The 23442-nt window shown below is 31.7% G+C and overlaps 4 protein-coding genes across 6 annotated transcripts; 1 reads left to right on the forward strand and 3 right to left on the reverse strand.

The window, feature by feature from the left end:
- LOC109360421 (shaggy-related protein kinase theta-like) lies at positions 516–5271 on the reverse strand. 2 transcript variants are annotated; one of them, XM_019605316.1, is made up of 13 exons: positions 5076–5271; positions 4091–4330; positions 3765–3857; positions 3545–3604; positions 3171–3443; positions 2965–3039; positions 2360–2416; positions 2144–2284; positions 1663–1713; positions 1455–1553; positions 1288–1371; positions 917–1019; positions 516–838 (listed from the first exon to the last, which is right to left on the reverse strand). In XM_019605316.1, exons 1-13 carry the CDS (start codon positions 5109–5111, stop codon positions 777–779), a joined length of 1374 nt encoding a protein of 457 aa, XP_019460861.1. In that variant the 5' UTR covers positions 5112–5271; the 3' UTR covers positions 516–776. The 2 variants fall into 2 exon arrangements, with proteins under 2 accessions (XP_019460861.1, XP_019460860.1); XM_019605315.1 differs by having other exon boundaries at positions 5049–5270.
- LOC109360422 (peroxisomal membrane protein 11C-like) lies at positions 8106–10977 on the reverse strand. Of its 2 annotated transcripts, none has more exons than XM_019605317.1 (8): positions 10845–10977; positions 9741–9948; positions 9439–9513; positions 9285–9359; positions 9123–9203; positions 8934–9008; positions 8658–8831; positions 8106–8329 (listed from the first exon to the last, which is right to left on the reverse strand). In XM_019605317.1, exons 2-8 carry the CDS (start codon positions 9930–9932, stop codon positions 8294–8296), a joined length of 708 nt encoding a protein of 235 aa, XP_019460862.1. In that variant the 5' UTR covers positions 9933–9948; positions 10845–10977; the 3' UTR covers positions 8106–8293. The 2 variants fall into 2 exon arrangements, with proteins under 2 accessions (XP_019460862.1, XP_019460863.1); XM_019605318.1 differs by lacking the exon at positions 10845–10977 and adding an exon at positions 10722–10815.
- On the reverse strand, positions 11695–15054 carry LOC109360419. The gene is made up of 2 exons (XM_019605313.1): positions 14010–15054; positions 11695–13463 (listed from the first exon to the last, which is right to left on the reverse strand). Exon 2 carries the CDS (start codon positions 13403–13405, stop codon positions 11735–11737), a length of 1671 nt encoding a protein of 556 aa, XP_019460858.1. The 5' UTR covers positions 13406–13463; positions 14010–15054; the 3' UTR covers positions 11695–11734.
- Positions 18686–20943, forward strand: LOC109359951. The gene is made up of 3 exons (XM_019604641.1): positions 18686–18899; positions 19961–20169; positions 20572–20943. Exons 1-3 carry the CDS (start codon positions 18686–18688, stop codon positions 20941–20943), a joined length of 795 nt encoding a protein of 264 aa, XP_019460186.1.

Consider the following 23442-nt stretch of genomic DNA (forward strand, 5'->3'; position numbering starts at 1 on the left):
AAAACTAAACAATACACTCAGAAATAAAAATTTCAATTGGAACTGTACTAAAACATTCTACACCTTCACAAAATGTAAAGAGAGAGAAAATACAATAAATGTTTTAAAAACAAAATAATATAATTTGTCTAAAATAGTATTGAAATCAAAATGTGTGATCATAATAAAATCTGGGTTTTTAATTCAAACATTTGAGTACAATGCTAACATATCATTTATGAAAACAACTTGACTCATGTTAGCAAACTTAATATTAATAAATTTAACTTGAGTTTTGACCAAGGCTTAGATTCTTTATTCACAAAAGGTAATTTGCTAAATTGTGTCACTTTTTAGAAAATGTTTTCTCAATTAATGGAGAGAAGTTGCCATTTCCAATTACAAGTGAAAGTGATTAACATGCAGGTGTAAATTTTAGAATGCATACTCCTTATTTAACTTTTTAGCAGAACAATTTATCTTCATTTTCTATACATACACTTGATACTTTGTTACAATGAACAAATAACATAGAATTTGGGGGAGAGAAAAATTTACTAATGGTTCCACATAGTCCACTTTATGGTACAAATGTGCATGACTATATGAACTACTTAAAAATAGATGCAACCCTTTCATCATGTAGTCCTAATTATTCATTTGATATTCATCCAAAGGGTCTTTACATTGATGAAGAGGTTGCATAATGTTGGGATTTATAGAAGTTATATAGTTAGCATTACTGGTGTGGGTATCTATCCATCAAAAAACCATTTACAATGCTTGATATGATCAATTCAACTCCTTGCATGCTCCGGAATGAGACGTTGACGCAACTCATCGGGTGCGTCTGCCAGTTCTGCATTGTGTTGTTTGTAATATAAGCAACAGCGAAATGTTAATTTAACCGAGAAAGGCAAGTTTAGCACCACCTTACCTTGAGGTGTGAAATCGAACAAAGGAGGCATTGCCCGCCCATTAGGCAAGGATACTTTCGGGTCTCGAAGATCGTCAAAGAAGGGGTGTGCACATGCTTCCAACTGTAAACAAATCATTAATCAAACAGAACTCAATATCTTCCTAACTTTTGTAACCAATATTTGAGTACAAGCATGGATAAAATATCAGAACTTTTTTTCAATAAAATATGACAATCACATGCAGAGATCGTTCGTCTTAATTACTCGATGTGTGTGCATGCAACTGCGTGTGTATAAAACTATAAATACAATTGTAGTGTGACGGAATATACAATTGAAATGTAGAAGACTAGAAGGTATCATTCTAAAAGCAAAGTAAGTTTCTTACAGCAGTGCATCGTAGATTTGGCGAATACTGAAGCATCCGAGAAATAAGATCCACTACTTCAGGAGGCATCCTTTTGCGAAAAACCTGGATGTTACTTATTCAGTCAGATCTTTACAAACTATAGATTATATAGTTTAGGGGCAGGTTGGGAGAAAATAACCACTAACCTTGTGCCATGGGTGCGCTTTTATCTGAGGAAACTTAAATTCATTGTAATTATTCGGGTTCATGCACCTTATTTCTTCTCTGGTTGGTGTTCCAAGGATCTACAGTACATAATTATGATTAGATGGAAGAACCATAACCAAGAAAATACAACTTTCAAGAAGCAGCAACTTATAAAGCAAAAGGACAAATAACAGAACAAACGTCTACCTTGATTATCTCCACCAACTGATCAACACCACTCTCTCCAGGAAACATCGGCTGCAAATAACACAACATAGTCATAGATAAGAATCAATCAGAAAATGCGTCGTTTATTTTAAGATCTACTTGGTGGTCACCGGGAAAGGAACCATCTCATTACAAGTAAAATAGATAAGGAAAATCTATTGGACAACTAACATTAGGACATAGCACTTCTGCAATAAGTTCGATGCATGTTTACTTATTTCAGGGTTTGAGGACTAAAGAAACCAAAGCCGTAAATAATTTTCAGATAAATGAGAATCCACTTAAATTAGAGAGCAATATATTTGCAAATATCACCCAAACAAAACATAAGAAACTACGAATTCTCTCACAAAATGAACTTCAAGGAAATTTAGTTTTTTGACAATGATATTAATACTCCCTCTAGATATAAGAGAGGGAGGGAGAAGCCGAGAGAGTTAATATAACTATAAACTCTTACCTGGCCTAGAAGTAGCTCAGCCAAAACACATCCAACAGACCAAATATCAATTGCAGTTGTGTATTCGGTTGCCCCAAATATAAGTTCTGGAGCTCTATAATACCGCGAGCATATGTATGATATGTTGGGTTCACCAGGCACCTAAAAGTGCAATAATATCATAAGTTCCGACACACTATCATAAGATTTTCAAACCGATAAAAGAAAACAACATACCAGCTTCTTTGCACTCCCAAAATCGCATATTTTTAAGTGGTGACTCTGGGGATTAACCTGTGATATGCAGCACATGTCAGTTTAATATGTTTTGGTACAATAAAGAAGGCATCTAAGCAATATAATGTGTTAAAATAATTGCTATCAAAAAACCATATTACAATTTACAATGAAGAGAAAAAACCACTCTACTCCGTACATTTTTTTTTATTGACAACAATATCCGCTAAATCCTTCCTCGTGGTACAAATCACCAGTTAAATGACTTACGCAGTACCGTTTACTTTGTCTCTTGATGTTCTTCTAAGCAATAATAACATAGCACATCATCTAGAACATAAAAATGCTGGTCCAGGATAGGATTTAAGGTTTTTTTTGGTATTACTAAAGGTATTCCCTCACCCTTTGGGTAAAGAACTAATCCCTTTCGGAGTGTGCGGCTGCCCCTCCCAACAAATATTGCTCCCAGGAATCGAATTGTTGACCTTTTGATCATCCTAGGGATCTAGCAGAGCCTTACACCACTAGACCAACGTCTTGTTGGTATTTAAGTAACAGAATTAAAATATTCGTTATTTGTGTTTGGAAAGAAGAATAAATCTTACCAATAGATTTTGTGGTTTGATATCTCGATGACAAACACCGATGACATGGTGCATATAATTTAAGCCACGACATATCTGCAATAGTGTTTTTCTATGATCAATCAATAAAAGCACAAAAGTAACAAGCTCAAAGCAAATAACTAGAATTCTACAAAAAGAGTGAACAGCCAAAAATAAATAAATAAAACGTCACTTTATAGACGTACCTGATATATATACAGTTGCACTAAAAGGATAGGCATGCTTTGGTGCATTCTAATATAGTGCTTAGAAACTCTGTAGACTGTTTCAGGCACATACTCCAAAACTAGGTTAAGGTACAATTCATCTTTATCGGCTGTCGAATAGAAACAGTGCTTTAGTTTAAGAACGTTAGTATGGTCAAGCATAACCATAACCTGTAGTTCCCGATTCTTATATCTCTTGTCTTGCAACACCTTCTTTATTGCGACTTCTTCGCCAGTTTCAAGGCACTTAGCCTGCATTTTAGATAATCAAAGAAAGTAAAGTGATAGGCCCATAGAACAGTGGACCAAAGGATCATTCCTATGTAAGAAAATACGGCAAAAAATATAAGTACCTGATAAACAACACCGAAAGAACCAGTACCAACCACACGTTCTGCCATATATGAGATTTTCTGAGAGAGGCGAAAAGAAAGTAATTAAATGCACAGCATTTTTTATAACATTAAACGCACAACATTTATTCCATAAAAAGGAAGCACGACAATAAGATTCAGGAGTGAGGAAATAGAAAAACAAATAAGGATCCCATGAGAACAATAATAAGGAAACCACCTTCTTCGGTTGTCCATCTCGACCACCAATAGTAGTTGTAATTATTTGACCCGTTTCTGTTCCATTACCATTCACAACACCCGTCTCCATATCCTGCTTCCAACAAATCAATTGCCAAAAAACAATTATAAATTGCACGTAAAAAGTTCAGGTTCACGAAACATCACTATTAAAGTAACTTGTTTAAAAGATATCTTGATTATGACAAAGTAAATATGTGCTTTGCAATGATATTTATATATGATTTCACATTTATAGAAGTATCACAGTAATGGGTAACATACACATCGAAATAGGAAAACTCGGAAAAAAATTACAATAAATACCTTATCATTGTTGATTTTGCACTTCTCATCTCTAATTTTCATTTCGTTTGATTCTTTTGGAAGCTGGACATAACCTGACTTCTCAGTTGTCTCTACAATAGTTCCAACAGTAGTTTCTCTCGATGCATCTACGTGCTGCTCCTGATCTTTGTCGTCCCTCTCAACAGGATTCGTTTCCTCATTGACCTTTCCTTCGTTTTCTTGATCAAACTTTTTATTATTGGTAATAGAATCCCCTACCTAAAAAAGAAACAATTCGAATTTCAACAATTCAATCGGGAATGTACTTTACACAAGTATATAAAACGGGAAAATCGAATTGAAACTCCATAATACACACCATTCTCCTAAATTGCCCACTTAATTAAGTTTATCATATTATCCATAAGCAAACAAACAACTAGTCGAACATTGCCCGATATTCACTATGTTAACACCACCAAGCAAATGAGCAACGAAATTAACAAAACTCCGAGTTTCGTTAACTAACCAAACTTCTAGAACACTTACAACAGCACAACCATGTCAAACTTTACATAAGGCTTATACTCTCATTAGCTTAGAAAATCAGTGACCTCATTCCACAAGTGTTTTCAATAAAACAATGAGAGGCAAAACATACAAAGTCATATTATAAAAAAAATTCAAACATAGAAAAAAAACAACTAAATCTAAAATTACACAAAAAAATACCAAAAAAAAAACATGGGTACCCATGAAAATTCAGGAAATTAAAATTTTTTAGAAGAATATTATGAAAATAGATAAAAAAAATGTTATGCATAATGAGTAACAACATTCAACATTTTAACCCATACAAATCAAAGTAAGTTCATTTCTTATGAAAAAAAATTAAAACTTTTTCAGGGATAAACATTTGAACACATACAAATAAAAAAAACAAGTGATAAAAATTAAAACTTTTTTAATAGGAAAAAAGAAAGATAGTGTAATTTACAGGATCTGATGAAATGGAAGTTCTCCCAGAAGCAATGGTTGTTAACCTTCTCATCATGTTCATATTTGTTGATTCAATCCAAACCCTTAATACCCAAATCAAGATTATTGTTATTGTTCACAAAGAATAGAGAGAGAGAGAGAGAGAGAGAAATTCTCTCTCTTCTCCTCACCCAGTTTCCTGCAAACAAAAAATGGAAGAGAAAAATCACCATCTTATGAACCCTATTTTCTCTAGATTAGTTGCCACGTGGCATTTTTCTTTTAAGGTTAAATTTAATTAGTTGTTGTCTCTATATGATTTTGTTTTCACACAAGTATTCTTCCAAATAAATTAATGAATTTCTTACATTATTATGGTCAAACTTCAAACAATCCAATCATTTTCAACTTCAAATTTTGTCCCATGAGATATTGATAATTGGTTGGTTTTATATTACATATTTAATAATTTGTTTGTTCCATGTAACTTGGTTAAGACTGGTTTGATTGTTAATTTTTATATTTATCGTTTTTAATAAAATCCACAATAAACATTATATAAATACAATAATTATATTTATTAAACAATGTATTTTTCTTAAGAGAAATGCGTATAAAAACTCTAAATTTTATATATTTCGTGAATTTTCTCTCTCTATTACTCGTTACATTTTAACTTTTTGGTGAAATGGGTTCCTTAATAGAGATGATGTTAAATAACTAATAGTGAAATTTCTAACTAGTATATTCTATTTTAATTATGAGTGGCATGTCATTATTTTTTATTTTATCATTTTTTATATGTCAATAATATTGTATTGATATCTTTTAAAAAAAATTACATATTTTTTCTTCTCAATCGACTTGTATTTTGAAGGTAGTTTCCTCTGGTCGTCAGAGCTGACTAACATATATTGTTGTGTTTAGGGCTGGAAACAAGTCGAATTTGAGTTCAACTCGATAGCAATTCATTTGGCTCGAAACTCAGCTCAACTTCGAACGAACTTTGTTTCTAACTCGATTGAAGCTTGCAAACTATTCTATTTGACTAGCTCGAATTGGTTTGATTCACTAAGAGTTCATGAAATATTTGGTTCAGCTCATTAGCTCGATTGGCTCAGTTCATAACATCAAGTAACATTGTTTATTATATATGTATCTAACGAATCAGACTATATTTGGCTTACGTTTCATTCGTTTATTTAATTAGTTTAATTTTTAGCTCATTTTTCACTCATTATTCATGAACTAAATTTATCGAACTAAATAATGAGTTAAGCTTCAAACAAATATCAAATTGGTTTTATTCATTGTTATCCTAGTTGTATTGTGTTGTCATTGTTGTAAGTATAATCCTGCTAATAATTTAATATTATCTTGATATATTGACACATTTCAAATAAAGGGACATTTAGAAGAAGAAAATATTTCATAGTTCATGACACTAGAAAAAAAAACTTAGGATTTTTTATAGATTCCCCTTTTATTTAATGGGGCACATAAAAATGAGAATACGTCTTTTATCCAATATTTTATATTACTTCATATACCATCAATTATAATTGATTAAAATAATTAATAATTAAAATTTTAATTAATAAAATATGGAGTAACACAAACTGTGAGATATCATTTACTACCCATAAACATGGAAGGTAATGTTGGTAAAGAGTGAATGGTCCATAGTGGCCTTTGGGAAAGAGAAAATTATGAGAAAGAGAACAATATAAACGGAATATTCGAACAATGGATAGAGGGTATTTTAGGACACTAAGGATTAGTTATTAGTGGATAATAAAAATAAGGACAGGATAATATTTTCAAAACCAAAAAATATTAATAAAATTCTTGGAACAGACATACATTGTTGTATATTAAAAATTTGTTAAACAATCAAAATGAAAAGTAAAAAAATTAGATTCTTAACATATTAAATGTATTTTTTATATAAAGTGTTAAATGTTTTCTTTTTGGTAAACAAATATTTTACTTTTCAAAGAAGAGAGAGAGTGAGTATAATTTTTTCAAAGTGGACATGCGACTCGTTGACTGCTAAAAACTGAGTAGATCTTACGAGTTAAATTATGATTTTAACAACTATGGTGTATATGATGTTGTTTGAGGATTCTTGTGAGTTCAACATATGAACTTCTCCTTACTCCTTCAATGATAAAGAATTACCTTCAAGTGAGTATGTTGAAATTGTAGCAAAGGTGGTGAGTGTTGTTTTCATGAAGGAGCTGAAAAATGTGGAATGAGGACCAGTTATCCCTTTTTTATATCGCATCGTGTCTCGAGTCAATTGAAAGTTAACACCTACTTAAAAAGAAGAATAAAAAAAACAAAAAAAATATTTTTATAGTATTTGATGTGATATGATTAGTTTGGGATATAGAGACAAAAAATTTTGGGACCTAGGATCCTGATTCAAAAATGTGCTATATGTCTAGATGGTTTTCTCTATGGTAGTTATAAAACAAGGTTATCTTATTCTCATGTTTACCATGATTGTTGTATTATGAAATGGTTTGAAAAAAGTGGTACATGCCCCCAATGTGTTGTATCCCATGTAGTTAGTGTTCATCTTTGAACCTTATTATTTCATATGAATATTAACATTAATGTTTTTCTTCTTTTTTTAGGATGAGATAGTGTAATCATAATGCAGAGGAATTGTTATATTAGATCGCTTCATATAAATTTTTAGCCTAATCTCTTCCATTAACAATCATTTCAATTCTGACTTATCTATAACGGTTGAATCATATTAGTAGTGACTTCTCGTCTTGTTAGTGGTAATAGCCGAAACACATCTTCAGATACCACTCTATATACCATTTCATTCATATTGGTCAGAAAATGTAAAGTTAATATATATTTAATTCTTGTTTTACTTTTCTGACTAATGAGAAACAATGTGTACATAGAATGGTACAAACTTTGAGACAAAAGTTTGAATCTACCAATGAAGCTTAAAAGTGTTTTTTTTTATGTTCAAACCATACAATGCTCAATATTTTTGTACTATAGGAAATGAACATAAAAATATCATTAATATTGTCACATAAAGTGTGACACATATTTTGTACTATAGGGAAATGAAAATGTGACAATATTGGTTGGTATAAGTTATAATGACATTTCAAATACCTTAAGATCTCAAGAACTTGATCAAGCTCACACTAACCAACATTTACTGATTGATTCATATGATTGTTTAACAACAATGTAAGCATGACCAAGAACCAATCTGTTCCTCCATCTTCAAGATTTTTTCGACTTCGCCGGAGCAGGAAGCAACTGCATTGCACAAACCAGAGATCTATTGTCAATGAAAACTCATGCATGCATAATGAAGCAAAATAAGAACACCATGATTCCTCATTGAAACACAAATTTCCAAGCAAGATTCATAGTAAACTGAATTGATTTCCTAACATTGTTAATACAGTTCTTCTTCACTTGATAAAAATTGGTTCCGTAGTTCGATATTTATGCATGTGCATGTAAAAATCTGCTTTTCCTGACTTTGTATCACTCCGTGTGCCGAAGTATTGTGATTGATTAAAAACTAACAACCTATTAGAGATGTAGCAAAGAAAGTATATTTAATCATAATGGCAGGCACCTGATAGCAGGATATTAGAGATGTAATGAATCCAAATGCTCCGGTAACTCGTGGCGTGACTTTCTTCGGTGCCAATTGAAGCAATCCAACTGCTACCACTATATCCATGCCTGCTTTGATAAGTGCCAGAGTCCTCTCATTCGATGTTTTAAGTTTAGCACGGTATTGGTCGTTCTGCAACCGAAGTTAATGAGTATACATAAACATAAAGTTGAAGGTAAGGCAAATCGATCAAGAACAGAAACTTCGAAGAATGTGTGCATAGGAACAACATACATCATATTTATTACTGTTTTTGAGTTCTTTCTCTATATTCTTTATCGATGCAGAAAGTCTTCCAAGCTCTCCAAGCTGATCAAATGAGTGAAGTAAAACATTTCCGAGAAAGGTTAGAAGTATAGTGTTGAGACAGAATTGATGAAGCATATTTGTTAGCATAATGAAGAAGAAAGGTAAGCCACAAACCTCAACCAAGGTGCTAAAGACCGAAGAACCCAGCCAACAGAAAAGAGATATTCGGCCTATTAGTTCGATTCGTTCTTTATTCTGTAGTTGGACAACAAGATTCTTATACACTGCTGGATATATAGAACAAACTGAGAGCTTAACAAAATATTTATTTCCTACCTGGTAGATTCCTGATCTTCCAAGCCAGACGAATTGATCGAGAAACAAGAAAGTTGAAAGTAATGCATTCTTGGACTGAAGAAAACCGTTGAAGAAGTTACGAAGAAAATAAATGAAAGATGAAAAATATTGATAGTTCTTAGGATTATCATACCTTTCCCAACAAAATTAGGGGCAGAGGAGTACCCTGTGGAGTTGGACTTATCAGACCATGTAGGTCATTGACAAACTGCATATTAAAGGGTGAAGTATATGAGAGATGATTATTAACATTCTTAATTAATTCGCTGCATCTCTTACATGCAAGAATGTCTATTTCAATTTTAATACATCGATCTAGGTGGGTTCGGCTACATGGATTGAACAATGTCATAATGCTTCAGCCTTATCGGAAAAGATAATCAAATGAATGGATGAATTAGCAACTGTTTAAAAAATCAAGCATTTAAAGAAAACCTTGAATAGACGGAAAACTTTTCGTGCCAAGCTGGTTGATTTGTCGACATTCTGTGCAGTACCAGGTTGACCATCACTCAAGAATTTGGAACCATATTGTATTGCCCTGCATATCTTGTCCCTTGCTTCAGCCTTGTTCAAATATAAAACTAGAAGCGCAAGTTCTGCCCGAGTTGCGTCCAACGTACTCATTTTCTATGACTAAATTCTGCAGTATAACATAACCACAGCACAATTTATATCATCTAAATTAGGAGAAAGGAAAAGATGCATCAATTTTCAAATATGCTGATAATCTTGCTAGGAATAACAATTTAGCACATCGGTGAAAAAACCATCGAGATCAAGAAAGCAAGATAAGCTCAGCATTGGCAACAAAATCTAATAGACTCTAAGGTCTTGTGATATGATCAAGTTCATCAACTTCCAATTTTGTCTAATAACATGGCTAGTTCTTCACAATTGTCATTTGCCATTAACAGCTTCGAACATATCGACCCAGCCGTGTACAACTCCCCATGAAATAAGAACAATGGAAAACATCATTCTTTTCTTATTTGGGTCCCACAACATCTACCTTTTTTCTGCAACATATACATCTCTCCTCACTTTCCCTTTGCTAAGAACAACCAATAATTGTTCTTATGTAACATCGAAAAGTAGAATGACAAACAAAGTAAGAATGTTCTTATTCATTTAAGAACAACCTTAAGAAACAACCATTGTTGTTGTTCTTACATCAAACTCCTTCCTATGCTACAACAACAACTACCACATAGTATGGAAACAAAACAGACTACAAAAAAACACAAGTTTATAATAAATCATGAAAGTAATAATAATAGTAGTAGAACTAACTTAGTAAACCAAATCATAAAATTTCAAGGACCCAATTCTGCAACTTCATTTCATAGTGAAATTAAATACCCCAAAGCTGACCCAAAAATCAAAATTTGCAAACCCCACCATAAAAAAATGTACCTTTTTCTAATCTCAAGGTTTAAAACAAAAGGGTAAACAACTGGGGCATATGAATTCCATATTTGGTGAGGAAAAGATTAAAAAACAAGTCCAAAAAAATCAACAGAAATAGAGAGAGTGTACCAAAATAAAAGCTTGATAATGAGAGACACAAAGTATGAGGAGAAAGGTTAGGTTGGGGTGTATAATAAGATTAGATAGAGGTGTAATGATAAGGGCATGTTTGGTTCTCTCTTTCTCATAACAAACAAACAAATATGAGCTATTATTACTTCAATTTACTTCATTGTTTTAAGGACAAATTTGTTTCTGATTAAGTGTATTTTAGGATAAGGATCTGTTGTCCCAAACCCTGTCTCAGATTAATTCTATTATGCCACGTCATTTAAAAAAATTAAATATTCATAACTTTATCAATTTTGCTTTATTGTGATTGACCAAAGACATGGTTGGGGACAACAGATCCTCATCCGTGTATCTTATGCATGATCAAGGATTTGTAATTATATCTTCTTTAGTATAACCTAACAACAAAATTATGTGTTAAGGGGAAGATTTAGAACACTTCCATTTTAGTGTTTTTTAAATATTGTAATAATAATTAATTAGAAGGACAAAATTGGAAAGAAGAAATTACATCATATAAATAATATAAATACAAATAAAGTTTTTTTACTGTATCATATATCTTATGTCTTTTATTTAGGATAAATATTTGTTAATATATCTATAGTCTGAAGAATCCTAACAATGTTAGTGTACTGATATTATCTTATCACTCATAAAATAAGTAACAATGACTTATCTTATCACTGGTATTATCTTTATTATCGGCTACCTAGATCGAACGACAATAAAATACTTTATCCCACTTAGAATAAAACACATGTGACAGAAAAAAGGATACACTGATACACATAGTTTAAATATTTATAAATGTAATTTAAGATTGATCTAATACATATATTAACAAGCTTTACAATGACAGAAAAAAGAAGTTACAATATTTTCCTCTATTTCTTGCAAAACAAACTTAATTTCCCTCTTTCCAATCGATCCTGCAACGCTTTCGCTCCGGGAATGTTCATATCGGTAAGTTTCTTCAGATACCCAATTGCTCCATATGAGATCATCAACTTCTTACATTTATTACTTGAACAAAGTAATCCAAGGCATGAAATTGCATACTTTTTTGCAGTGTTATGAGGACTTGGATCAAGCAACTGAACAAGGTTCGGGACGCTTTTATCGTTCTTCTTAACTTCTCGGCGATTCAGCGAAAGCATGATCAAGCTTGCAATTGCTTGTGCAGCAACCTCTCTAGCACTGTTTGATTTAGACTCGAGCATCTTGACAAGGAGAGGGATGCATCCTGCTTCACCAACCATTTTCTTAATCATGTTTGAGCTGCAGATTCGGCAGATTGCAGACGCGGCGGCTTGCTGAGCACCTATGGATCCAGACTTTAGAACATGAGCCAGACGCGGGAGGACACCTAGAGAAACCAAAGTATCCTTGGAAACTGATCCGACTAAATTCCTCAATGCTCCAACTGCGGATTCTTGAGGAAGTGGACCATCAAGATAAGCCAAAAGACTTCTAACACCTCCTTCGGATATAACAGCCCTCCTTAAATTCTCATTGCTTGCAGTGAGGTTCTGCAAACACTCGGCAGCGTACTCTTTGGAAGCCGACAAAATTCCACAGTTAAGCAGATTGATCATAACCTTAGCAATCCCTTCATCATCCAAAGTTTGTCTTAAATCTGGAACAGCTGATATATTCTTCAAAGTACATGCTGCAGCAGCCTGTGACACAGAATCACCGGTTCGACAAAGGTCAATCAGCGGACATACCCCACCATGTCCGACGATTTCGCGAGCTGTTTCTTCTAACATTGATAACCTCTGGAGAGATATTGTTGCTTTCTCTTTACCAACAGCACTACCTGATTCAACTAGCCTTATAAGAGGTGGCAGAACTCCTTCAGAAACTAGCCAGTTCTCGCAGCTCCCGGATTCTACGAGCGAGGATATAACAGTAACTGTTTTCTCTCTTATCCTGGGAGATGTCGCTGTAAGCATCTGAACTAGAGCAGCAATGTTGCTCCTACCCAGTACTGCCAAAACATTTTTTTCGTCTTCTTTCATAACATCAATTACACTGTCTAAAGCTTTGTGCTTTGATTCCATGTGACCGATCTGAAGCCGCGCTAGTAATTCCCTTACGTTGCTGTGTGTTACGACATCTGATTCTTCCACAGGACAAGACACAGCCAATGGCAACATAGCCTCGCCAAGGACACCAGTCTTGATCAATAGGCCACAATCCCTTAAATTCAACTCCAGTTTCCCGATTAATGCGTCAAGATCACTTTGCATCCTAAGCTTACCCTCATTCTTTTCCTTCATACACAACTCAGCTAATCCAATAGCTTCTCCGAGCGTCTTCGACACGGCCTGTAATTGCTCCATGCAAAGAGCATTCTTTGAGAAACAAGGGTGGCTTGACAAGTCTGATAAATGCGACGGGATTTGTTCTAATTTTGAAACGATCATCTTCCATTTACAAGGAAACCCTTTGACCTCTCTTGCCTTATCAATAGCAACAGGAACAAGTTCCTCTGCACGCAACAACCAATTATCCGTGGAAAGTGCATCAACTGCAACATCATCTTCCGCCATGATTTTCGATATGGTAGGAGTAGAATCAACGATTAGTGATTAATTTATCACCACGAAGCTGCCACAAACCGAATAGAATAAAACCAAGATGCCAATTTGTATAAAAGACAACAACAATGTAGCATAGAAAATTAAAAGGTGCTGGAGCAGTTGCAATCATAAAATCGGTATATTATAAAGTAAGACTAAAACAGAAAATTATAAGGCACAAAAGTACAACTAGCCGAACATCAACAGCTTGGAGAATCTTGTATGATCACACACAAATCTTGTTTACTTGAAAACATGACATGATCAATAAAACTGAAGTACCTAAAACATGTCCCACTAGTCTTTTCTCCTACTTTAGCAGGTGATCATTTAATCAATTAATACCATTTGAAAACTATAATCATAAACTAAATTATCATTTTAAGCTACAATTGATGAAGAAAATTAAGAAAATTCCATTGTAGATATTTACTGTTTTGATGATAAATCCAAAAGTACCCTTCCATATGAGGCCTAAAAGACAGATATAACATAAGGTACAAATGTAATAATGGAATCCTTTATTGGGGTATATTGGTCAGTAAGAAACAAAAGTACAAAACTCTAACTTTACCTTTCAATAATGAAGGTTGGTAGTGAAAGATTCTTCTAATAGAGGCAGAGGAAAATAGAACTCTTAGCTGTATTTCCCAATCTTTGTACTCATAAATAGGGTTATTGGTATGAGAGGCTTTCCTTTGAAGGGAAGACACAAGTCTCTATCTAAACTTGGATACATAGATACATCAAATGAATCATAACCAGGAAAAAAAAGACAAGAAAACTCAAAATATATCAAATCAATTTCACTTGTTCAAACCAACAAAGTATTGGTCTAGCGGTGTAAGGCACGTTAGATCCTCAGAAAGATCAAAAGGTCAAGAGTTATTCGATTCCTATGAGCGACATTAGTACATTAACCATAGGTGGAGAGATATCTTTGATAATACCGAAAAAATTTGACTGATACAATATTGATAGAATTTAAAGAAAACACTCTTGTTGCCCACTATTACTGTAAAACCCAACAAAATAAGAGTAGCAAATTAGAAACTTTATGTTCCAAAAATTCTAGTTGAAAAAAAGACAAATCTTAAATTCACAAAAAAGAAAAAGGGGTAGCAAAAAGAACAAACTTTTGTTTTCAGATGTAGGAGATCAAGGACCCAAGACTTTGCTTTCACAACTCTTCAAAAAACCAAGTCTTGCAATGCTTCATGAATCAGCAATGTAAAATACATTCTGTTTTTTCAGCAAAATCGTATCTTTCATGTTAAAAAGACATAAAGGCATCAACAACAACCCAAAAAACAGTTTTTTGAAGGTTTTAAATCTGAGTCTGAGACCATATGTCGAGGTTTTGGTAATTGCCGAAACCATATCATGACCACAATCACATTAACCACATGTTTAGAATTGAGAAACAGATGCAAAGTGTTTAGAAAGAAAAAAACAAAACAGAAGCACTGAAGAACCTTCCACTTAGAGTTAACATAGATATGATCAAGTTCATAGAAATAAAAATAAAAAGAAAGCAAGTGAAGTATTAAAGTACAAGGTTTAATACAAAACGACAAGATTGGGAAGTGAAATCAGAGTTTGATAGTCACAATTCAAAAATGAAAATGTCAACAATTTTCTCAGAATATATCTCTCTCTCTGTGTCTTTTTTATTTCTGGAGATAAAATATTATTGTGTCAGTTTTGTTGTCTCAAATATTCTCTCTGTAAAAGTCACTGTTAATATTATTTATTAAGTTTGGAACAACATAGGTTTAAGGTTGAGAATGGAGATGTCTCCATTCATGAGTTGTTGAGTCGGATCGGTGAGTTATTGGTTAAATTGGTTACTTTGGTTTTCATTCGTAAATTTATAGTAATATTAATAGCTAACATTATATTGTAAAAAAAAAAAATGTTTGTCATGTTGTGGTAGGAGTAGTTTCTGTCAGATAAGTATTAAACATTTCAATGTCAATAATAAATAATAATTGTATAGTGTGTCTAATTTATATCTGAATTCTATTTAATATATGTTTGAGAGGAATTTTGTATTGATATTTCTGCTTTAGATTCATTAGATTGAATAGAAGACATTTATAGCAAATAACAAATAGTAAGAAAAAATCAACAAAAAATAATAGTAATTCATTAATTCATGACTAATACTCTTATGTATAGGTATAGTTATGAGGATAATATTAATTGTAAAAGAATTATACACACTCAATGCGAACTCCAGAATGCCAACGGTCATGAGAAGCCAATAGGTGCTCGATTTCGGCATGCATGCCTCAAGTTATAATGGTCGCCCACAACATTACCCAACTTGAAGTCAGAAACATCTCAAGTCTGTTAACACGTTAGACTTTCAGTCATATTAATAGATTGGAGGCAACTATTTCATCCTAGTCAAATGGCTCCCCCATTAACCAGTATAGGATGCTTAAGGTTAATCAAGGTCAAACACCTAACGAGGACTTACGATACAAAAATTCATGTTGTAAGCCAATCAACCGAACTACACAAGAAGACACATCATCGTTGAGACACAGTCCCATAAGTCAATACTGGGACCACACATCTGCCACCCATCTGTCATGCCGCATCCACACATCATCATTCCCTTTTATAAAATGAGTATAATATGTATAATTTTTTGTATACACCGACAATGTAAGAATTGTTTACACTATCATTGCATCGTTCACCATCATTTTTAATTATCATCGACTTTTAAATAAAACTAAAGCAAATGAATGATAGATGATGTACCCACTCTGTATAAATCTTTATATACTCAATAAATAAATATTACACTCTAATATGTATGCAGTGTCAGTCAATGACTAATCTAAGACTTGAAGTCAGGGTGTGCAACGTATGTTTAAAAATAAAATAATAAATATCATTATATATAAAAGTATGAAAACATTAATATCAAAATCACAAATTTTAAATATATCTAATCAAATAAGTTATATATTTTATAATCGATATCTACCTGAATTCATATCTTGAAATTGTTGAATTATCAACTCATTGTCAATGTTATTAAACACTTCTTGCTCAATATAAGTGATTAGACAATATTTCATTCTTGCATTTCTCATTCAATTATGCAACCTATTCTCACAATTTTCATAGTTGAAAAGACTCTTTTTACGGTTATTGTCGGCACAGGTAAAATCATTGTTAACTTGAAAAGAAAATAAGTTATTGAGTAAACAATATGTATTTCACTTTCAAACAATTTATCTAAAATATCATTAATTCTTTTTAAAGAAGCAAATTCAACACTAATAAATATATATATATATATATATATATATATAATTATTTATTTAGATTAAAAAATACTAATTGAGTGAAAGCTCAAAAGAATAAGAATGAAATATATATATATATATATATATATATATATATATATTAATCATTTAAGTCTCAAGTTGATTATCAAACATCGCTAATTAATTGAACAAATAAAACTTTACAAAATCAATTAATTTTGTCATATCAAAACTAGAGAATAAACTAGTTGGACTCAAACAAGACATACAAAGAAACAACTGAGTATTTATTTTAGAGAAATGGTCACAAAATTCCTTAAGTAGCATATTTACAATAATATAAAATTATTCAATATGATAATGACTATTTTTTTCACGAAACAATCATGTCATATGCAAAAAATAAATTTTAGACATATAGACTTGTACATAATATACACGTTTATTTTAAAAAATCAGGGTGTGCATTTGCATGCCCTAAGTTACATATAGGATTGTTGGGAGATCTTCATTCATGGACTATATCATTTTTCTACGGGTTAAGTGAAAGAAACATATAAGTGAGTTTGACACCATATCTTGACCCAAAACCTTAAGGCATTAAGTTTATGAGTTCATTCACTTATATGTTCTTTAACTCGTTCACTTTTGTATAATATGAGATTTCATCATTCACACTTAAAATACCCAACAAATACCATCAATGTTGTTAATATAAAAATATAGACACAATTAATATATTATCTATAATTTATTTGTATTGCTTATTTTTAAATGTCAATAATGATAATTAAATATAAGTATGATATATATGATAGTGATAATATAAACATACATTTTTTCTTTTATATAACCATGATAAAAATTATATTTTCTACTATATAAAGATTTATATACAGTTAGTATATCATCTTCTATTTATTTATATTACTTTTTTCTGAAAAGTTAATAATGATTAAACATAAATGACGAACAATACAATGACAATGTGTATATGAAGTACATATATTTTTTTCCTCTACTTTTAATGATAATTTATACTAGACATTAGTAACTATTTATTCTCATATTATAAACTTTGAGGAATAAATTAATGAATATGAATCTTTCATTACCCAACAACTTATGTTGTACTAACATATCTATGGTTACTTAGTACATAATTTTTGTCTCTCTCTCTTTCTATATGTTATGGGGTTGGCAAAGTCAACATTTAAAATGATATGATTCTTCTAATGCTTTGAGTCCCCAAAAGTAAAAATCAAATTTTTATGTTGAATTGGATTTTGGGTTGTTAATGGAATCTGTGAGGTAACATTAGATCATATGCTATTTTTTTTAATGTGAAAAACCATAATTGGCAATATAATTTGAGAAGGAAAACACACAAAATATGTGAGGTAACATTATACTCATTATTAAATTTTATACATTTTATTTTAGATCATATGTAATACAATCTAGTACAAATAAATATGTCAAAGTTATAAAAAATAAAATAAAAATAAAAATGGATAGGTAAAAATAAAATAATTAATTACTGGACCGTTAGATTTATTAATATATAATGAAAATCGTGGAGGACTTTAAAAAATAAATATAAAAAAAAGTCAAATCATGGCCTAGGTCCATTAGTTGTAGGGGAGTAACATCATTCTCTAAATGCAGGTATGTGAGTCACGACTTTATCTAAGAATCTTGTATATAAAACATGATTTTTATAAAAAATATTGTGTATTAGTAATAAATAAAAAAGTTACAAGAAATATATAATTAAGTAGTCAAATTATAAATTTTCCCTCATTGGCTACGTGTATGTGCAATTGCATGCAAAGTGACACCTATAATGTTAAATATACAATTTCTTTGGAATCACTGAAAAGTAAAAAACACCACAGTAAAATCATTCTTGCACAAATTTACCACTACAAAAGGTAAAAAGAAAAAAAGTTAAGTGATAATGGATGAGAGAGGTGGCAGTAGTGGTGGTTCCACCACAACAAGGCTCCTCCGGGCGGTGGAGGGTGGTGGTGGTGGTGGTGAAAGGAACAATGAGAGACCAAAAGAACCTTGGAAAGGAGAATATGCAAAGAGTATAATTTATGGAGGGTTTGATGCTATTATCACTTGTTTTTCTATCATTTCTTCCTTCTCACCTGCAAGTAGTTCCCGTGGTAAAGTTTTTTACACTTTCAGCACATCATTCACCATTAATCAATGTTAGTTAACATATGAATGATAGATGATTTGACGATAATGTAAAAAACACTCACCCATACATATTAAATCCTTATTTGATTTAAATAGCATCACATTTATTGTTATCAAAATAAAACAAAAGTTATAATTGAAAGTTGGGGTGTGGTTTTTTTTTATTGTTTAGAAAGGGGTAATGGGGTGATAAGAGATAAAAAAAAATTCTTTACTCTTTAAAAGGGATATTACTAAAATAAACTAAGTTGTGTTATTATCTTTTTGAAATAAAAAGGGCATGTTTGATCAGCTTTAATAATATATAATGCTAATATGTTAGAGGTTCCTCATGTTAGCAAATTTATATATATATATATATAGTTATTCAAATGATAAAATATTGTCTACATGTATCAAGTCAATCAAATTTTATAGAATAGTGTATAAATATTAATTTATGTTATTATAATTTTTATTTTTAATCAAATAAGATTTTCTGATCGGATGAGGACACCAAATGGGACAAGAATAAGGAGAGGTGATTTCCATCCCATCTATTCACGTAAGATTCAATTAGTTAATTATCTAATCATTTAAAAAAAGAGTTTAAAATCTATGCACCACTAATGTAAAGTTTTTTATACAATCAGTATATCATTTACCATTGATTTATATTACTTTTGTTTGATAGTCAATAATGATCAATAAATCAATGATGAATGATTTAATTTTATTTATCTTAAGACACCCCACAAGCGTTGATTGTAAAGTTTGTAGGCTGGGCATCTCGAAGTGGCCGATCGGTAGGATCAAGCTCTGATATCATATTAGAATGATTAGACCTATATCAACCCTAATAGCTAGCTCACATGGTGAGAGTTGTCTAAACAAATGATTTTTGGCCATATTCCCATAGGACTTATCTAAACAAATTACTTTCCCCCAAGACTAAGAATTACATTTTTGTCATGCATTGATTTCCAAACCACATACTTGTTGCTTATTCGGTAACAACGATGCGCTACAATCGGAAATGTTGTAGGTGTGTTGGTTCTTGGATTTTCAAACCTAGTGGCAGATGCAATAACGATGGGTGTCGGAGACTTTGTTTCTGTTATAACGGAGCACGATGTGATAAAGGATGAAAGAAGAGTGAGAGAATGGGATGTTATGAACAATTTGAACAATGAGCAAGCAGTGTTAGTGAGACACTATGAAGCTCTTGGAATGGACTACAATGATGCAACCATGGTATGTATGAGGAAAACAAGCATTGATATATACTCACTCATTTCCATCTTTATATTTTCACATTATCTTTACTTAATTACATGTATGGGATGGTTAATGAGTTGTTAAATAAGTTTTAGTTCTTAAATTGTGATCATTGCGGTCATTGGGATACAAAATGTAGCATGAACTTTTTTTAAATCGTCTCTAGCCCATTGTGGTCGCATAGTTGTGATTTAGTATTACACTACAATTGCTAAATGACGCGATTACGGAGGTCAGAACGACGACCATAATATTGTAGTCGCATAAGGTGACAAAGTCGGCAATTTGATACAATGTTAAGAACTTTTGTATTTGTACAAAAAAAATGATGAAGAGAGATGATAATTTTTGTATTGAATTTGGTTTACATGGTGGAAGGTTGTGAACATATTTACAAAATACAAGAACATGTTGGTGGACCAAACAATGGTGGCAACAACAAAACAAGAAATGAAGCCATTGAAGAATGGTGTTGTGACCTTTATATCCTTCATTTTATTTGGTTTTACTCCTTTGTTATCTTTCACCATACTCATACCATACACAAACAATGACTCAGTGAAGTTTAATATTGTTGCTTGCATTGTTTGTGCCATTGCTCTTTCTCTTCTTGGTGTAGCTAAGGCAAGGATTTGTAGTCAAAATTACATGTTCTCCATGGCTATGACTCTTTTCACTGGTGCCATAGCTGCATTTGTTGCTTATTTTCTAGGTTGGTTACTTAAGCATGTTACAGGTCTAGAAGGTTAGAAAAAGTAGAGGTGAATTTGGAGCATTAATGTAACCTTTCTAGTAATGGAATGTGTGCCAAATCATGCTACTAACATAGCACAAAGTTCAAGTTTTGATGTATAAATGTAAATGTATGCAAATCGTGCTACTCAATAAACTTGTTTTATCATTTATGTTTATAAGTTTTTCTGAAAATCTATTTGCATGTTTTCTCATTATTTTATCTAACTTGAATTGTTGAGTTTCGACTCATCAACTTGAATTAGTTTAGTCTGCTTTGCGAACTGTTTAGTTCAATTTATTAGTTCGATTGGTTTGACATGTCAACTCAAATGATGATTATTTATTTAATATGTACAAATCTAGCTATATGGAGTCGGACTATAATTAGCTCGTTTATTTAAGACATGAATCTACACCTTAAGAAAATCTTATACCTACCACTTACCATGATACCAAAATCTTAACCTAACACTAACATTATCAAGAGATAATGAGATAATGAAGGTTGAGTTAGTAACATATGTAAAGATGCGCAATCAAATTTCTTTTGGAATGCATGTTTGTCTATTCCAACAAGTGATGCCTCAAAAAATCAAATCTTTAACATTTTAGTCTTTCTGAGAATCCAGTGGGACATTATATCACTATATCAACGTGTCTTGTTGGTACTTTTATACAATTATGTTACAACAAGGATTAGTCCCAACTCCCAATAATCATTTAAATTAATATATCTCAAGGTCCCATTAAAGGAAGTTAGAAATAGACTATTTGAACAACCAACTTGTTTTAATACAAGCAAGTGTGTTGCAACTTGCAACTATACACCAAAGTTGTCATGAAATATCTATATAACATTTCAATTGTTAGGTGGATATGATATACTTTTGTTACTTAAAGAGTTATTTCTAAAGTAAAAATATTATTAACAAACAACCACATGTGGCTAATTATTGGTGCTAGATCTTTTTATAACTCTTTCACTAACTCAAAGTTGAACCTCTTAAGAAGAGTTGCTTAATAAAACAAATTCCTCCACACATAAACAATGTTAGGTCTAAGAGCATCACACTCATTTGCTTTTATCTTGCAAATCATAGGCCCTTTAGGCTCCATTATGTGACCCTATACTTGGAAAGTCATAATCTGTAAAACCAAAATATTAATCCTTCATTTTCTCACGGATAGGGTTCGGTATCATAGCTATATGATACGTGACAGGGTTTCAGTATGTAACCATCGATCCTATATTTTTGTTAGTTTTTATATTATTATAAAACTTCCTTTATGCTGAATCTAATATGTAGTATATGGTATGATAATTTCGATACGAGATACTTAGTCCGAAAAGTTTAACTCTCCTCCCTACATTCTAGGATAATTACATATGGTTTATATATTAATACTTTGTCTACCATTGTTGGTGGCAAAAGTTTCACTAACGAATCACTTCTATGCAACACATCAACATGCACACTCCTATCTATGTGTGAGTGACCCACTTCTATAGTTTAAAGAATACTCAAACAAAGAAATTATGTGAAAAAGTGAGACCAACTATATTATTCATCATTATGAGGAGAATGTGAAAAAGTATTGTTTTGGTCCACCAAAATCATGGATAAATGAAATTAGAATCAGAATGTGAAATGGATATAATTTTGACACTTAATCATTGTTCACAACTTATTTAAATAAAGGTCATTATTTATTGAATTATATGTCAAAATATGTTAATATGTGGATTTTATTTAATTTGTGTAGAATTTGAGAAAATTGAGTAGTATTAATTCCTTATTTCATCTAGAGATCAGTTTATGTGACCTTTTATAAAACTAAGAGAACATATAATTTCACAATATTTAAAAGTTATTATATGGGTAAAGATCCTCTCCGATATCGAAGATGACAGTACATAAAAAATAAAAGAAAAAATAATATTATAATAGCATTTTTATTTTTATAAAGAAGTGTAAAAACAACAATTTCATCGTGAGTTTCGAGACGAGTCCTTCACAAAATAGTCATGAAAGAGAGAGGGATATATTAGACTATATTTATTAGCTGCATGTCCCAATCATCTTAAAGTCACTTTACAACTTAGGACAAAACATTCCCACTAAAAAAAGTTTGGTAAATGCATTTCTATAATTTTTACAAAAAATCATCATGTTGCATGGTTCTTAACATATTATAAATTCAATAGAGGTTTTGAATAGAATGTGGATGTGTCCTTTTGTTTCTAAAAGCTAAGGAGAGAGTGCAATACAGTGTAAGTTTGGTCTCTATAGTTTATAATTGGTTTATATGGTACTAGTGTTGTAAATTTGTTGATTCTTTCTGATTCCAAATTTGTTGGTGGAATCAATTAGTTTAGGAAACTACAAATTGAGACAAGATTAATGTTTTTTTTTCCAACACAGCAACAATTTCAACATGTGACTTTTGTGTTTCACTATGTTGATAGAAGAAAATAATAATGCAGAGAATGACATGTTTTAAATGAATTTATTT

Source organism: Lupinus angustifolius, chromosome LG11 (assembly GCF_001865875.1).
Source record: "Lupinus angustifolius cultivar Tanjil chromosome LG11, LupAngTanjil_v1.0, whole genome shotgun sequence".
NCBI lineage: Eukaryota > Viridiplantae > Streptophyta > Magnoliopsida > Fabales > Fabaceae > Lupinus > Lupinus angustifolius.